This window comes from Lynx rufus, unplaced genomic scaffold, assembly GCF_022079265.1.
Source record: "Lynx rufus isolate CCGP_SWC_20201006 ecotype Redwood Valley unplaced genomic scaffold, mLynRuf1.p SCAF_14, whole genome shotgun sequence".
Classification (NCBI taxonomy): Eukaryota; Metazoa; Chordata; class Mammalia; order Carnivora; family Felidae; genus Lynx; species Lynx rufus.
Genome location: NW_025814828.1, coordinates 59698445 through 59714866, shown reverse-complemented (window position 1 = coordinate 59714866; position 16422 = coordinate 59698445). Strand labels below are relative to the sequence as shown.

Below are 16422 nucleotides of genomic sequence, written 5' to 3'. Positions count from 1 at the left end.
GAAGACACATGGTCTCAGTTTCTCTCTACAGTTAGCAACTCTTATAATTAATGTCATGCATCTCTGGCTCACAAATTCCTTGTTTCCTCTTCTACATAACAGAGGTAATTGTTTGATGCTGTAACATGCTAATCAGAAATGAATGTGTGTATCATCATAAGTTAAATTATATACAGGTATATATGGTGTTTATTTGGCTGCCTGAAAGAATTAAGCCTTCTTGGTTTGTTTCCATGTGTATTAAAGCTTGTACTACAGAGCATGCATATTGTGTCATTAAGATGATAGATTGTTTGTGAGGACACCAGGTCTCTCAGCACACTTTAGCACTATTTTATAGGGAGCAGGCACTCTGGGACTGACATCTCATTATTTTCAAGCCAATTCCAAGGATTTCTATATTATAAAGACAGACATGAATTAGATTTTACCACTCTCATGTATTTTTTTTCATTACTACACTAAATATAGAAGACTGTATTAAGCAACAAAACAAGGGTGGGCATATTCAAAAGAAGCCAGCTGATTCAATGATTAAGAAAAACAATTTAAAATATGATCCTAGAGGAAAAGTGCTTTTACATAAATACATCTTCAAATTCAGTTCCACCATAATTTTGAGGCTATGCCCAATATCTCAAAATGACATTTATATGCATTTGAAATAATTATAACACCTCAATTTTCTGTTATTATTAAAACTAAATTACACTACAGGAATATATTATTGAAGAAGCTAAATTTCGTTAACCTTTTATGTTTATTTATTATATTTCCTCCAAGCAACATTAAAACCAAACAACTTCCACACAATCTTTATTCTTCCTGAAGCCTTTAGAGAACTTTAGAAATTCTAATTAGAATTAGCAGTTATAACCTACATTTCTTATTATTAAGTTTAGTTAATATTAACCTTCATTACTTTAACTCTTATATAGTATCACTCTTAACTGTAATTACCATAGATTTTTAAGGAAAATGATACTATTTCTATATCTTTGATAGGTATGTGGTCCCAAATACCAGCAAACTGAATACTAAACTAGAACCCATATACAAATTCTAACAGTAACATATGTAATATATATTCAAAATTACTAACAGGGTCTTTTGCAGTTGCATCTAATACACACATATTTTTTTTTCATTTAACCAGAGAGCATTTTGAGGTATTTTTTGTCATACACCATCATTAATGCTTATAAGAACCTACATATTATAATCATGGGAACACAGAATTTGGGAACTAGAAGACCTTAGAGATTAAGAGTAAGAATTCCTACTGATCAGGATATCATCATGTCTTGCCCAAACTACTGGTGGTTTATTCACAGTCAATGCTCTATCACATATCTGTGAATTTCCATCCTCTAGATGTCTGCCAAAGGTCTGCTCAATAGTCAATTATTAAATTATTGGGTCCCTAAAGCTTAAAAAACAAAACCCCATTTCCTCAGTATAAAGTTCCCTTTACCAGTTTCACCTTCAAGTCCCAACTCAAAAGGCTCTGCTTTTAACAGCTGTACCTAACCCAATACACACCCCACCCTGTATGCACCTCACCCCACCTCCAAACTTTTCTAATAGTGTTCTCTGACTAGAATGTCTCCTTTCCTTCTTTCTCTTTTGAAATTCTACTTAAATATCAAGGCCCAGCTCAAATTATACCACATGTGGGATCTCCATTTGCCCTACTCAAAAGGAACTATATTTCCATCCTGGGCTCCTATTAAAAAAATATCTATGCTAATATGAAATACAACCTGACTAAATGTAGTGTACCTCTCTCTCTCTCCCTCACTAGATGGTAAGTTCCTTGGTGCAGAAAACAAGACCTTATTCATTTCTCTCTCTACCACTGAATATAGTAACTTGCATATAGTCAGTACTCTATAAACAAAAATTAAATGAAATGAGACATCCATTTTCTCCTAAATTAGAAATAATTTGGTTTATTAATAAAAATTAAAAATTGTTTGTTTTCTCTATAACTCTAAGTAATTCAACTAGAAAATATAATTTGATGGTACTCCCACATATTATTTACACATTTAAATATAATAGGAATTAGAGGTATTGTTTTTAAGTATATTTATTTTATTTTGAGAGAGAGAGTGTGAGCAGGGGAGGGGTAAAGAGACAGGCAGAGAGGATCCCAAGCAGGTTCTGTGCTGTCAGCACAGAGCCTGATGCTGGGCTCAAACTCATAAACTGTGAGATTATGACCTGAGCTGAAATCGAGAGTCAGACACTCAACCGACTAAACCACCCAGGCACCCCAGGAATCAGAGACATTTAAAAATTTCTTTCTATTTAGCAGTCTGAAGCACTTGGAACTCCTAGGTTAAACATTTTCTTAACACAGACTAGTAATGCTTTCAATGTATTTAGGGAGAATGGAGACATGAGCTCTCCATGATTTCCTTGCAACAGGAGAAAATTCTCAGAGGTTTTGGAACACCGGGTCTAAGAGCTTCAGAAATAAGTCTTAGAAACAATGAGTGTGTTTCTCCTTCCGGAATGCAGCTGAGTAGCAAACAAAAGCAAAATGGGAAAGAAAGTGGATCCCTGGAGCTAGGAGAGCCAGAGTAGTGTATTTGGAGTTCACTGGAGCCAGAGCCTCCTGATTTCTTACTGATCCTGCCACCTGTTGGCCAAATTATGAATCAAGGCAGTACAAGTGACCAGGAATTTCAGCTGTTATAGTAAGATCAATCAATAGTTACTAAGTGTTATGAGAGTATTGTCTCATTAAATTTTATTTTGGCTACATTATTTATGTCTGGAATATGCTACTATGCTTAATTATTCCTTTAAATGTCCCTTCAGAAAATAAATCTTAGTAAAAGTAAGATTACTGAAAGGTACCCCTGACCAGATTTATACTCAAATATTAAAACTTAGGAAAAGTAGAAATAGTAGTATCACACATAAAATTCAGAGAATGAGAGCTAAGAATAATGGGAATGTGGTGTTCTCATCATTGAGGAGATGAGAACTTTTATATAATTTTTATTAGGTTTTAGCAGCTGCAGTAAGAATTGCTTCTATTATAACTGATTGGCTCTACAAAGTCCTGCTCAGAAGACCAAGAAATTCTCTCACTGAATTAACACCTGTATTAAGTATCAACAACTAAAGGAAAACACAAATACACAGACAGCATCATGTTAAATGAAAGGGAAAGGAAATTAATATTTGTTAAGTGCCTACTATACTAAGTACTGTGCTGGGTGCTTTAAATATATAACCTTACTTAATTCTCACAAGACTACTAGATAAACATTAGTCTACTCATTTTATGGATGAGAAAATTCAGTCTCAGAGGTTACAAGTATTATAGCTGGAATGCAAATACTTGTGACTCCATCTCTGGCCTTTTCCACTATACCACACTACCTTTAGAAACTCTCTAATGGATTTTACACTTACCTCTATGTCTCAAATGTCATTTTCTTCATTTGTAAAATAGAGTCTGGGCTTAATCACTTCTAAGGCCCAGAATAACTCTACAATTTCATGACACCTTTGATTCTTCTGGGACTCAATACAAATAGATCAATAAGTAAAAAAGCAACTGCTCAATATAAAATAAGCAAAGAACTAGAGGGAGAAGTTCACAGAAAAGTAAATTAAAAGTGTCTTCAAATGGAAGAAAAGCTTCTCAACTTCACTCTGAATTTGAGAAGTGAAAATGATAACATGGATGATTTACCTCTGAGATGGACAAAATTTGCAGGAAAACAGATACTTACATTTTAGGTGCCACTATAGACATGAAGTCTTTGGAATGCAATTTGGTAATATGTATCAAAATTATAAAAGTACACAGCATTTCATCCAGGGATTTCACTTCTAGAATTTGTCCTACAGATAGACTTATGTGTACAAAGTTACATACAGATTACACGTTCATGACAACATTGCTTGCAATAGCAGAAGAGACCAGAACTAATCTAAATACCCATTATTTAGACTGGTTAAATAAATTAGGATAAGTCCATACCACAGAATTCTATCCAGTATGAAAAACTAACACAGTAGACGAACATAAGCTACTATGGAATAACATCCAAGTATGTAAAGTAAAAACAGCAAGAAGCCAAAAACAAAAATGATAAATACACAAATGCTTCTAGAAGCACAGACTATTTCTAGAAGGAATGTGAGAAATTAGTAACATTTTTACATTGTTTTTCTCTGGAGAAAAAGCTGTAAGTCTGGGATAAAGGGATAAGTTTATCATGCATCTTTTTTTTTATTACTATATGGCTACTTTGATATAAGCATTTTACCTTTTTAACTTACAAAAACATTTATAGTAAATAATAGCTCTGGAGTCACTGAAAAACCCTTTAAATGTGAAGGTTACTGTAGCAAATAAGGAAAAGAAGTAATTCCAGGAATTTTTAAAAATGTCAGATTTCTTCTAATTACCTCTGATGTGTGTGTGTGTGTGTGTGTGTACGTGTGTGAACTTCAAGCTACATGCAACAACAAATACAGCAAAAGCACCTCCAGTGTGCAAGATATAGAAGGTCTGAAAAGGAATAATTATCACCTCTCTCTTTCTTTGTCGCTTTCTCTCTCTTAATCTTCCAAAATTCACATTATAGGAAATGATGTGACAAATCATACAAGTGAATGGTAAAGCTGCCAACTCCAAGTGCATGGGCATATGGAATGTATCAATTTCTTGTTGTGAATACTCATCCAAACTGAAAAAAATCCTAACTTTACCTGAACTATCAATTTTGCAATAATTAGTAAACTAATAGTTAAAATACCAATGATTATGAGATTGAGAAGTTATCTATATAGTAACAAAATTATGTGTGAAACTCACAAGAGGATAAAGATCTAATAATAAAGCACTCCATTATCAAATCAGTAAAATATACTCAGTAGGTACCAGATTTTGAAAATACAGATTGCAGAAAATACACTTGTAGGAAAAAACTATAAAACTTCCTAAGAAAACAAATTGATAAGTAATACAAGTGTAAGAGGAAAGACTATTTATGCACTATGGCACCAATCTTATACCAATTTCATGAAAACTTCTGTTCCATTAGCACTCTGTTACATTATTTTCTCTTACATGGTGAATTGACAACTTTATCTCCTCTGCTTCTCAGTAGAAACAACTGTATTATAATAGAGGGATATAACTTACATATTAAACAAAAAAAATAAACCAATATTTTCAGATGGATAACATTTATGCAAATTAAGTTTAAAAGGAAAAGCAGCTATTCTTCTTTAGTTACTTGGTAAAATCTACTTAATAAGTTAATCTATTTATGTTTGTCCAGTGTGGAAAAATTATACATGTATACATTACTAGAAATTTTTTGCAAAGTACTGAATTCAATATATCAGAATAAGAAATTTGTACTTTAAAAAATAAAATGTACCTTTTATCTGGGTAGCAAAGTTCAGTGCCAATTTTGCAAAGAGATCTGGATTTTCAAACTTGTCCTCCTTAACTTTTAACCAGAAACAGTTCTCAGATAATTCTTTGGGCTCAATCTGAAACAAAAATAACAAAGATAAGTTTCTAAATTATTACTTCATTTTTAATTTTTCAAAGAATTCAATTTCACCAAGGTTCCTTTATTCATCTATCTACTGAATCAATTTTAGGATCCATTAAAATAACACTTTTTAAGTAAATATTCATTGGGGAAGTCACAAAATTCTTTGGGTGTACAGAAAAATACACAATAGCAATAAGGCATATAGAAAATTACATTAAAAAAAATCTTCTACTGGAAAGCACCTAAAAAATAATTTAGTAAATCCCTACCCTAACTCACATACATTTTGTTCTGCTCTTGGATTTTTAAAAATGAGGAAACTAAAATTCAGAAAAGTGAAAAAATTTCCATGTTTACTGGCCAGGATGAAGGTAATAATTATAATAGATGACATCCTCCATACCTCCTATAATGTGTCAGGTACTGTTTTAAGTGAATTGCATATATTACCTAATCTAATTCTTGCAATAATCCTTTGAAGCAGGACCTACTATTATCTGTATGTTAAAGATGAGTAAACTGAGCCCCAGAAAGTTTTAAGTGGCTGCCCAAACTAGTAGATGGCAAAGATGGGAATTAAACCCAGGCAGTGTTGTTCCAGAGAATTTTGCTCTTAACCAGTGAACTGCAATTCAAAATTAGGACTGTACATGTTCCAGTACAGCATGATACTCTTTGATATGTAAGTACCATCACACTGCATGCTCAAATGCTAACTGAACATATCACTTCATTTACACACAGAGATAACTGGGCCAACAGCATCTGGATGCTATAGTTTGGTGGATTGTACCTAACAAAAGAATAACTATATTCCAAAAACATGTGTACCTCATTTACTCTTATGAGAAAGTAAAAGTATATTCTTAACCTTAAAAAAGTGGTTTAAGCATGATTCTGGTCAAATCAATTACTAGGTAGATAATGTCAGATTTCTCTCTAAGGATGTTCTTGGATAAGTCATTTCCCCAAATGACTAATTGTATTTTCATTAGAAGACTAGTTCCTAGTAAACAGGGACAGTGTCAATCTTGATAATAAGCCTTTCAAAAGACATATTCTTATAATAATAAAGCAACATAACATTCAAAAGACAAAAAGAACTTTCATATATCAAAAAATAGTTACGTCACTAATGAATACTGTCACCTATTCCATACCACCTAAATATTTAAAACTAAAAAAAAAACCTTTCTCTAAGAACTAAAATAACTAAGATAAAAGGGCTCAATAATAATGGAGATTATATTTGAGAATGTTATAGTACTTAAAGTTAACAACAGTATTAAGAATCGAAATTACATTTCATTTAGTGATAGATTTCATATATTATTCTCTAGCACCATTTTAACTTTGGTTTTCCTTTTGCCTTCTACATAAATTTCAAACTATCTGTGGAATTTCCAATTCTCTGGGTACTAAACTGAAGGATACACATAAGATGGTGAACTCACAAAAGGAAAGCAAGTCAATAGTAATGTTCTCAAGCATTATACAGTTCTCACAGGCAGCAATACTTATTCACATATTAACAATCAACTATGAATGGACAAAGCCAAAAACTACTCCAGTTGTAGCATTACCTTTGACCAATTGATTCTCTTCATGGGTACCTCAGGTTTATATATTTTTTTCTGCTTCATCCCATAAGGCAGATCCAGTGGTGCTCCTGGAGGAGGAGGAATGCCTGGGGGAAATGGTGGAACAGGTGCCCCAAACAAAGGTGGTGGTGGTGGTGGTGGTGGTATACCAGTCATTCCAGGTAAAGGAGGTGGAGGAGGAGGGAGAGCTCCTCCAGGCAGAGGTGGTGCTGGTGGAGGTGGTGGTGGTGGGGATAACCCACCACCTGGCCCTGGAGGAGGGCCTGGAATTCCTGATGAACCTGAGAATCCATGTCCCTGAAATATATATAATACAATGTTTAAATGCTTACAGTAAAATATAACAACAAAGAAAACTTATCAGTACACATTGTTGGTTTAAAATTATATAAACTTTAATTTAGTAATATCTAAGGGATTAACGGTGACTGAAAAAGACTCCCATAGATTTTTGGTAAGTATTATAAACTCTGGACAATGACTACTTCTGCTAATGCACTATAAAAGTTGGCTTCCTGAAAGATTTTGTGAAGCACTCCTCCAAAAAACTGAAAATTATCTTTCATTATAAATATATTCAAAGAAGTACTGTAAATGGCTTGAGCCTATAAGACTAGTTGGTTTGAATATGGATAATTAATTCAATCATAGATTGGATTCCCTTGGAGCCAATTAGCTTTACACAGAGTCTGTCTCATAGTACCAGTAACTTAGCAGTCTTCTAATGCCAATAATTAATACTAACATCCATTTGCATGGTAATATATGTTTATCAATTTTTTTACATCTATTATTTCTTTTCATTGTTATTATAAGCTTGTAATGTAAGTAGGGCATTTTTATCTCTACTTTATCTCACTACTTATAGATAAGAAAACTGTAACTACAAAAAGGTTAAATGATTAACCAAAGGTCACAGAGTCTGAAATGTGGTTAAGATTTGACTCTGGTTCTTCTTATACTCAATGCGGTCCTCTTTCCACTACAGCAGACTACCTCCTCATAAATGGGAGTCATTTGCCATGAAAGGAATTAATTCATACAGATTGAATTATGAGGAGAATATAACTTACTTCTACCACCAGAAAGTAATTGAAACTCATTCTCTAATGATAATGGATAAAAGATGAAGAATATCTCATTCCAAATTGTCTACTTTTTAAATTACCTGTACCTGTTTCTTTAAGCCAGCACTGGTCACAAAGGTTCACTTCCAAAATAAATTAATATGAAAGTGAAGGTGTTTATTATAAACATTCTCAAGAAAATCCTACCAATGAACAGACATATTTGGATTCAAGATATGACATCAGGTTAACTTAATGAAAAATTTAAAATTAATAAAATTGCTTGGCATAGTGTTATTTTTATTTGGAAGAAAGTCTTCTTATCTTTATTAATATGAATTTCCAAGTTGGACTACTTAATTGTACTAACTAAACTTAGAAATGCCTTTACAAAATAAACAAATTGAAGCATATTTTTGGAGCAATCAATTTAAAGGACTGACTTATTTATAAGAATATTAAAAATTTATCATAGAATCATGGAAATGTTTCTCATAATATTTAATATGCATTGTCCAAATATTTTATTCATATATATGATGTTTATGTGTGTACAATACACATACAAAGTGTTTGTACACTTAACAAATGACAATCTTCCTCTGGAAATTAGTAAGAATTGAGATAGGATTAAAATATGCAAAATTATTTTCACTTTACTTTTAACACAGCAAAATTTTAGAAAACAGTCTGATTTTTATAGTCTTGATTGAGAGCAGAGAAATTATGGAGAAAGTAAAAATATTTTTTCTGAAAAGTTTAGGAAATTAGTAATTTACTCTAAATTTTATATATAAATGGATTTATTGAATACTTTGAAAGGTAAAATGTCCATCCATTTTTCTATTAAAAGAGCAAAATTATGTTTAACATCAAATTTTGTCTCTATAGATCATATCTAAGATAAGAAACTTGTGCAAACATAAAAATGCTATCACTTTTAACACAGGATTTTATTCAAGTTAAATGCATGCTTTACAAATTTAATAAAGTATCTCAAATAAATGCCACCAGCCTTTAAAAATCAAATCATATCAGCCTTTCTCCTCCCTCCCATGAACAATTAGGAATGGAACAATTAAATTAGGCTACAATAGAGTATTGAGAATTGAATATAGCCAATGAATAATTTAGTATTTGGCACAATTTTGAGTACACTATAAAGAACTGTGTGACTCTGCACTTTTACAGATCAGTTAATTTAATAATAAATAAGCAAATACTAAATAGTAAGGCCCTGTGCTAGGGTGACATTGGGCAATGTCACCATCTGGGAGGGAAAAAAAAAAGAAACTGAGTTCTCAGAGATGTGAAAAGGGTAGTAAGATGACACAAGAAAAGAGAAAGATTGGATGAAAGAAAATTATAAAATAGATAAGTGAAACAGACTTATTTCACCAGAGTTCCTTGGTGACTTTTGAAGTCATTTCTTAGTAGACTGATGGATACATATCTAGTCAAACAACAAGTATCTACTGAGCATCCACTATGTTAAGAGGTGTTAAAAAGAAAACCACCGGCCCCAAATGACATCAGTTAGGCTGAGTCACCAAACTGGAGCTTAATACATAATCTAACTGCAGTTTCAACATCTCCAAGAAATATAGTCTTAAAAGGTAAGTAAGGAATTTTTCCATCAGCAGCCAATGAGTCTGCCATGTAAATCCTCTACATCCCCTAAATGAAGAAGAGGTAATCTGCATAACACTTCTTGCTTTTTCCCCTAAGGGAAAGTGTCAAGGCCTAGAATAATTCTTTCCTTTCCCTAAAAACTTTATTGTCCCACCCTCTTTCCATAAAAACCTTTCATTTTCTACAACTCCTTGGAGTTTCCCTCTGCTTACTAAATGGAATGCTGCCAAATTCACAAATTGTTTAATAAAGCCAATTAGACCTTCAAAATTTACATAGTTTAATTTTATTTTGTAAGAAGGTAATCTTCAATTTCTTTCTCAAACATCGTTTTCATTAATTGGATTTATAGGCTAAAGTATACAGTAAAGACAAAAAAGGAAATGCATACATAGGAAAATGACATTTTTCTCACCAACATTATTAATTTCCATTTCTTAATATGCATTTAAAACATAAAAACTATTGAGAGTTCTTAAAATAATAAAAATAAATAAAAAGTACTGAGAGGACTTAATCAGTTCTATAGTTTAGACACCATAATTAAGATTTTGAGTGTATATGGGTGCTTTTCATCATAGGGGATATAGGTGGAAATGTAAATTTCCTAGGTTTTGAAATTATGCATCCGATTTTTCAAATCATCATGAAAATTCTGTCTCCAAAACAGTCTTGCTTATGTAATATATTCCATTAAAAATATTCAGGGAAGCTTAAGCAACCAGTGTCTCATTTTTATCCAAACAGTAAAATGATTTATTTTCCAGGAAAATCAAACCTGTAGTTATTTCAACGAAAATGAGAAACTGCCAAAAAGTCTGTTTGTGGTCACATTTTTCCTTCCATCTAACAAGATAATTTTCTACCATTGAACTCATTATGACATGAAATAAAGTCTATATCTTGTTTCATTACCTGGGTTCGAAGTTGCTGGATTTCTGTTTCAAGCTCTTTAATTTTTTCTTCTCTTTTTTGAAGTTCAGCTTGAGCTTCCTGTCGAGCTGTGAATTCTTCATCAAACTGCAATGATCACCACCATAAATGTACAATTAATAACACGGTTTTGAAGAAGTTTTAAACAATGTTATGTATTAAATAAGCGAAATGTGTTTTGCTTCATTGAACTCCCAATTCATTCAGAAAATCAAAGCTCTAGATTATTTTCATGACAATTAAGCACACCCCTGTGGGGATGGAGTATTGCTTATGGTATTAGTGAAAAAGAAATGTGGTCTGAAAACCAAGGTAAACAAACCTACTTTCACTTCAAAAAAAAAAAAATACAGAACAAAATTTTAAAAGGGTGGACTGAGAAGTCTCTCTTCATATATAATGAACATTTATATTGTTCTGTTATTGAAAATTAGGTTTTAGAATTAATAATTTCATTTAATGTTTCATCCCATACCATTAAGTTCATTGAATTGGAAAATGAAATCTAAAAAATTAGCCATCAAGCAGTTCAACTCCTTAACTGTATTTAAGCTTGAAAAGAGACTGTACTTTTAGAATGCTCAAATTATTGTACATTAATACAAATGAGAATATTTCTATTACAATCTTAATTGTCTAGCATCCAAAAAATGGTGTTCCACAAAATGTGAGAGAAAAATGGCATTCTCCTTAGGATGGTTAACCAAAACATTTGCATAAAATGTTGTAAGAGAGAAAGTGAAAGGTTAAATTATGGTGTGCTGTGTGGAGGAGCTAAAATGGAGGAATAGTACCAGGACCCTATGCTTGCCTCATCTCTCAAAACATTTAGATAAACATTAAATCATTCTGAACACCCATGAAATCAATCTGAGAACTGAAAGACCAAACTGCACAACCAAAGGAAGACATAAGCCAAATAGTGGAAGGTAGTAGGTGTGGAGATCTGATCTGGGGGCAAAAATAATTGTGGGTGCTGCAATGGGGAGGGAGCCCTGATCACAGAGGGAGTGGGGGGAGAGAGAGAGAGGGGAGGGAAGGGAAGGGAAGGGAAGGGAAGGGAAGGGAAGGGAAGGGAAGGGAAAGGGGAATTTTCTTACTCTATTGGTGGGAATGTAAATTGGTATAGCCACTCTGGAAAAAGTATGCAGGTTCCTTCAAAATTTAAAAATGGAACAACCCTATGACCTAGCAATTGCACTACAAAGTATTTACCCAAAGGATACAAAAATACTCATTCAAATGGGCACATGCACCCCAATGTTAATAGCAGTTTTAGCAACTATAGCTGAATTATGGAAAGAGCCCAAGTGTCCTTGGACTAATGAATAGACAAAGAAGATGTGGTGTATATTTGGGTATGTATACATATATGTGGTATGTGTGTATATATATGGGCGCGCGCACACACACACACACACACACACACACACACACACACAATGGAATAATACTTAAGCATAAAAAATAATGAAATCTTGCCATTTGCAATGACCTGGATGGAGCTAGAGTGTATTATGCTAAGCCAAAAAAGTCAGAGAAAGACAAATACTGTATGATTTACCCATATGTGGAATTTAAGAAACAAAAGATGAACACAGGGGAAATTAAAAAAGAGAGAAGGAGGCAAACCTTAAGAGAGACCCTTAACCATACAGAACAAACTGAGGGTTGTTGGAGGGGAGGTAGGCAGGGCGATGGGCTAAATAAGTGATGGGTATTAAGGAGGGCAGTTGTTGTGATGAGAACTGAGTGTTATATGGAAGTAATGAATCACTAAATTCTACTCCTGAAACTAATATTACAATACATGTTAACTAATTAGAAGTTAAGTAGGAAGTTGAAACATATATACATACATGCATAATTATAGTGTGCTAAGCAGGAGAGACCATCTAAATGATGAATATCCATTTACTACATTTAGCCCAGCCCTTACCTCAGTCAGGGTTCCAAGCAGAACCAAACAAGCCTGTATACATAAATACTGGTATGTCCATCTATAAAACATTTGCCCTTTATTATCAGCGTCACTTTAAATCACTTTAGAAGTCTATACTTTATTACAATTATATTATTTCTGTTCCTAAAATTGATATATCTTACTGTCTAGAATTGTCTTTAGAGTTTGTGAAACAATAAAAATTATATTCACTGTTAATAAATATTCACCTTCATAGATTTGACCTTTGGAAATTAAAGAATGTCAAACAGATCCAAGTCTGAAGAAAGAGTGTGTAAACAAATTGGATAACAATAGTGTTTGGGTCAAACATGAAACACTAGTTCTTTTATTCATTACTACTCGAGTTTCTGGAAAATGTTCCATAGAGGTTAGTCCAAATTTTTCTAATATTTAAAAATTTCAAACTCACCCCTGATCCCTCACAGTCAGTAAATGACCATGTTTCCCACTTCACTGAAAAGATGGAGGTTTTTCAACTTCACTACCATTCATGTTAAGATTTATCTCATTCTGGGGTACCTGACTTCGGCTCAAGTCATAATCTTGTGGTTGGTGGGTTCAAGTCCCATATTGAGCTCACTGCTGTCAGAGTGGAGCCTGCTTTGGATCCTCTGCCCCCTTCTCTCTGCCCATACCCTACTCACTCTCTCTCTCAAAAATAAATAAACATTTGTTTAAAAACTTATCTCATTCTATACTTCTACCCACTCTCCCAAAGTTAGCTTCATCTGTGTGTTTTTTTTAAGCATGATGCAAACTATACCATTTTCCTTTATAAATGGTTTGTTAGTACATTTGAAAAGAGACACACAATGCTTATAATTTAAAGTGATCTTAATCTGTAAACCCATAGAATAGGAATCACAGAAACCTGAGATATGCAAGTTGGAAGACTTCTTACATGGCCACTAATCTTATCCTCTTCTATAAATGATGAAGGAATTAAGTTCCAAAGAGAGTAAGTAGCTTACTTAAAGTCATAGCTAATTATTGGAAAAGCTAAGATCAGATCTTACAACTATTTCTTCTCATTCTACACCCCCACTTTTTTTTTTTTACTACTTTATACAGCCTCTTAAAATCACCCGGAATAAGAAAAGGCATGCAAGATAACCACTGGAAGACCATACATGTTTTCATTCTAAATGATGGTGATGAGAATAAAGCACTAAACACTGAAACATCTTTTTTATTATTTCAGGACTCCATTTCCCTTTATATATACTTACAGAAAATTTTACCAGATAGATCATCATAATTTTCTAGTCTTGTGTCATCTAATCAAAGTGCCAGCAAAAAATTAAGAAGATTCTAAGATTTTCAAAGAGAATTTTAAATGTGCTACTTAAAACAAGAACATTACAAATATAAATGTCTATTAAAAATTGTTCATTTTCTTCCACCAATAAAATGACAACTTTGCACAAACATTTTATGCCCAAACTCTGAAAATCCATTCCAGTAACCAAAAGAGCAAAGACATTTCTTCAGATGCCCTGAAGTAACTTCAGTAATATTCTATAATTTCTAGAGTGATAGCAAAAGTGATTATCTAATCTCCAAGGTAAGTCATAACTTTGAAGAGACAGCAATATGTAAGCACTTTATCTTGCTGTCAGAAGGCTGAAAACTAGAGTTTTTAGACCTATGTTTCAATCCTTCCCCCTGACACCAACAGGAGAGAAATACTATACTAATGCATCCTAGGGTCTAGAACAACAACAACAACAACAAAAATGCAACTTTTGGTAGAAACTAGTAAAACTGTAGTCATGCTTTCATGAAACAAGGAAAAGACAATCTGAAATATAAATAAAATTAATATAGTCATAAAACTTATATTTATATAATTCATTAACATACAAAGAAAGGAGCCATCAAATTCCACCAAACCTATATGAAGTAACAGAATCACTTAAAACTGGTAATTATAAAACTCCAAGAGGACAAGTCAAAGCATAGAGACAGAGAGAGAAAAAACCCTGTGTAATTCTGTTGCTATTTAATAGCACTGTCATTAAAGATCATAACAGATTGGACTAGCTAAACAATTCACAGTTCTCCAAGGGAGCTACCTATCGTAAAGGAGAATTGCAAGAAAGCGATGTGGGCAATGCATTTTGGTTGACTGCTTCAAACCATATCCTTCCAATAAACTAATTTTATTTCATTTATCAGTCTGGTAGAATACACCTAGTGTTTTTCTTCCATAATGAATTAAAGGTGATGAGGAGGCAACAGTAACAAACAGCCTTATCTTATCAGGAATGAAACCAATATTTTATGGTTATGTTTTAACCAAAAACATGCAGTACTACATAATGGAAAAAACATTTTTAAGTCTTCACATAAATAAATATAAAATATTTACTACGAATAAATTGTTAACAATTATGGCTTTACCTTCTTTGAAAATTCTGCTGCTTTCTGTTCACTTTCTTCAACTTTTGCCTTGTTCACACAAGAATCTATTAAGATTCACAAAAAAATATTAGAAATTATTGCATCAGATCTCTAGGTAAAAGATGGATACCAGCCTATAATTCTACCATGTAGACAATCATATTTTATATCAATTGCTATTGAAGGTAAATTGACATACACTACACATAAAATGTAAGCTACCACATTTTTTTGCATACTAACTGAATTCAATGATAGTATTGATGAATCACAACGCCAAGCATCCAAGAATGTATTTGACAAAATCATCATCATTTTAGAGATATTCAATTATTTCCTGACTTTTACAATAATATAATTCTTTACTTTTTTTGCAGTTTACTATGGGTGGAGAGAAGACAAAGAATCTATTTTTAAAACTATTCGGGGCGCCTGGGTGGCTCAGTCGGTTAAGCATCTGACTTTGGCCCAGCTCATGATCCTGAGCTTCATGGGTTCAAGCCCCATGTCGGTCTCTGTGCTGACACCTTGAAACCTGGAGTCTGCTTCAGATTCTGTGTCTCACTCTCTTTCTGCCCCTCCCCTGCTTGCACTCTGTCTCTATCCCCAAAATAAATAAACATTTTTAAAAAATTAAGACTATTAAGACTCTGGGGCGCCTGGGTGGCTCAGTCCCTTAAGTGTCCAACTTTGTCTCAGGTCATGACGTCAGCTGTGCTGACAGCTCAGAGCCTGGAGCCTGCTTCAGATTCTGTGTCTCCCTCCCTCTCTGCCCCTCCACTACTCATACTCGCTCTCTCTCTCAAAAATAAATAAAAATATTTAAAAATTAATTAAAAAAGACTATTAAGATTCAAAATTGCCTTTATATATTTTTATCTTTTAATGTTCATTTACTTTGAGAGAAAGTATGGGAGGGGCAGAGAGAGAGGGAAAGAAAGAATGCCAAGCAGATTCTGAACTGGGAGTGCAGAACTTGACACGGGGCTCAAACTCATGACACTGTGAGATCATGACCTAAGCCGAGATGAAGAGTTGGACATTTAACTTATTGAGCCACCCAGGTGCCCCTCAAAATGTCCTTTAAAGTAAGGCTAGAAGGGAGGACACTATAGCACTCATTAATTCAGGTTTTCTACAGAAAGATTTCACTTAACTGACTTCTGATCTGCAGCAAAATGTATTATGTAAATAAGGAAACAAACATTAAATTCCTCAGATCTAATCAAATATTCCAGAATATAAATAACTGAAGAACATCTTTTTGGAAATATTCTCAT

The 16422-nt window shown here is 33.2% G+C and overlaps 1 protein-coding gene across 2 annotated transcripts in view; it reads right to left on the bottom strand.

Moving 5' to 3' along the window:
- DIAPH2 (diaphanous related formin 2) overlaps positions 1 to 16422 on the bottom strand; it is a 1004420-nt gene that overhangs the window by 717337 nt on the left and 270661 nt on the right. For both annotated transcript variants that reach the window (XM_047076289.1, XM_047076288.1), the window contains exons 14-17: positions 15143 to 15207; positions 10756 to 10860; positions 7124 to 7438; positions 5418 to 5532 (exon numbers count right to left, since the gene is read on the bottom strand). In XM_047076289.1, coding sequence (XP_046932245.1) covers positions 5418 to 5532; positions 7124 to 7438; positions 10756 to 10860; positions 15143 to 15207 — 600 coding nt within the window. The remainder of the gene's footprint in view (positions 1 to 5417; positions 5533 to 7123; positions 7439 to 10755; positions 10861 to 15142; positions 15208 to 16422) is intronic.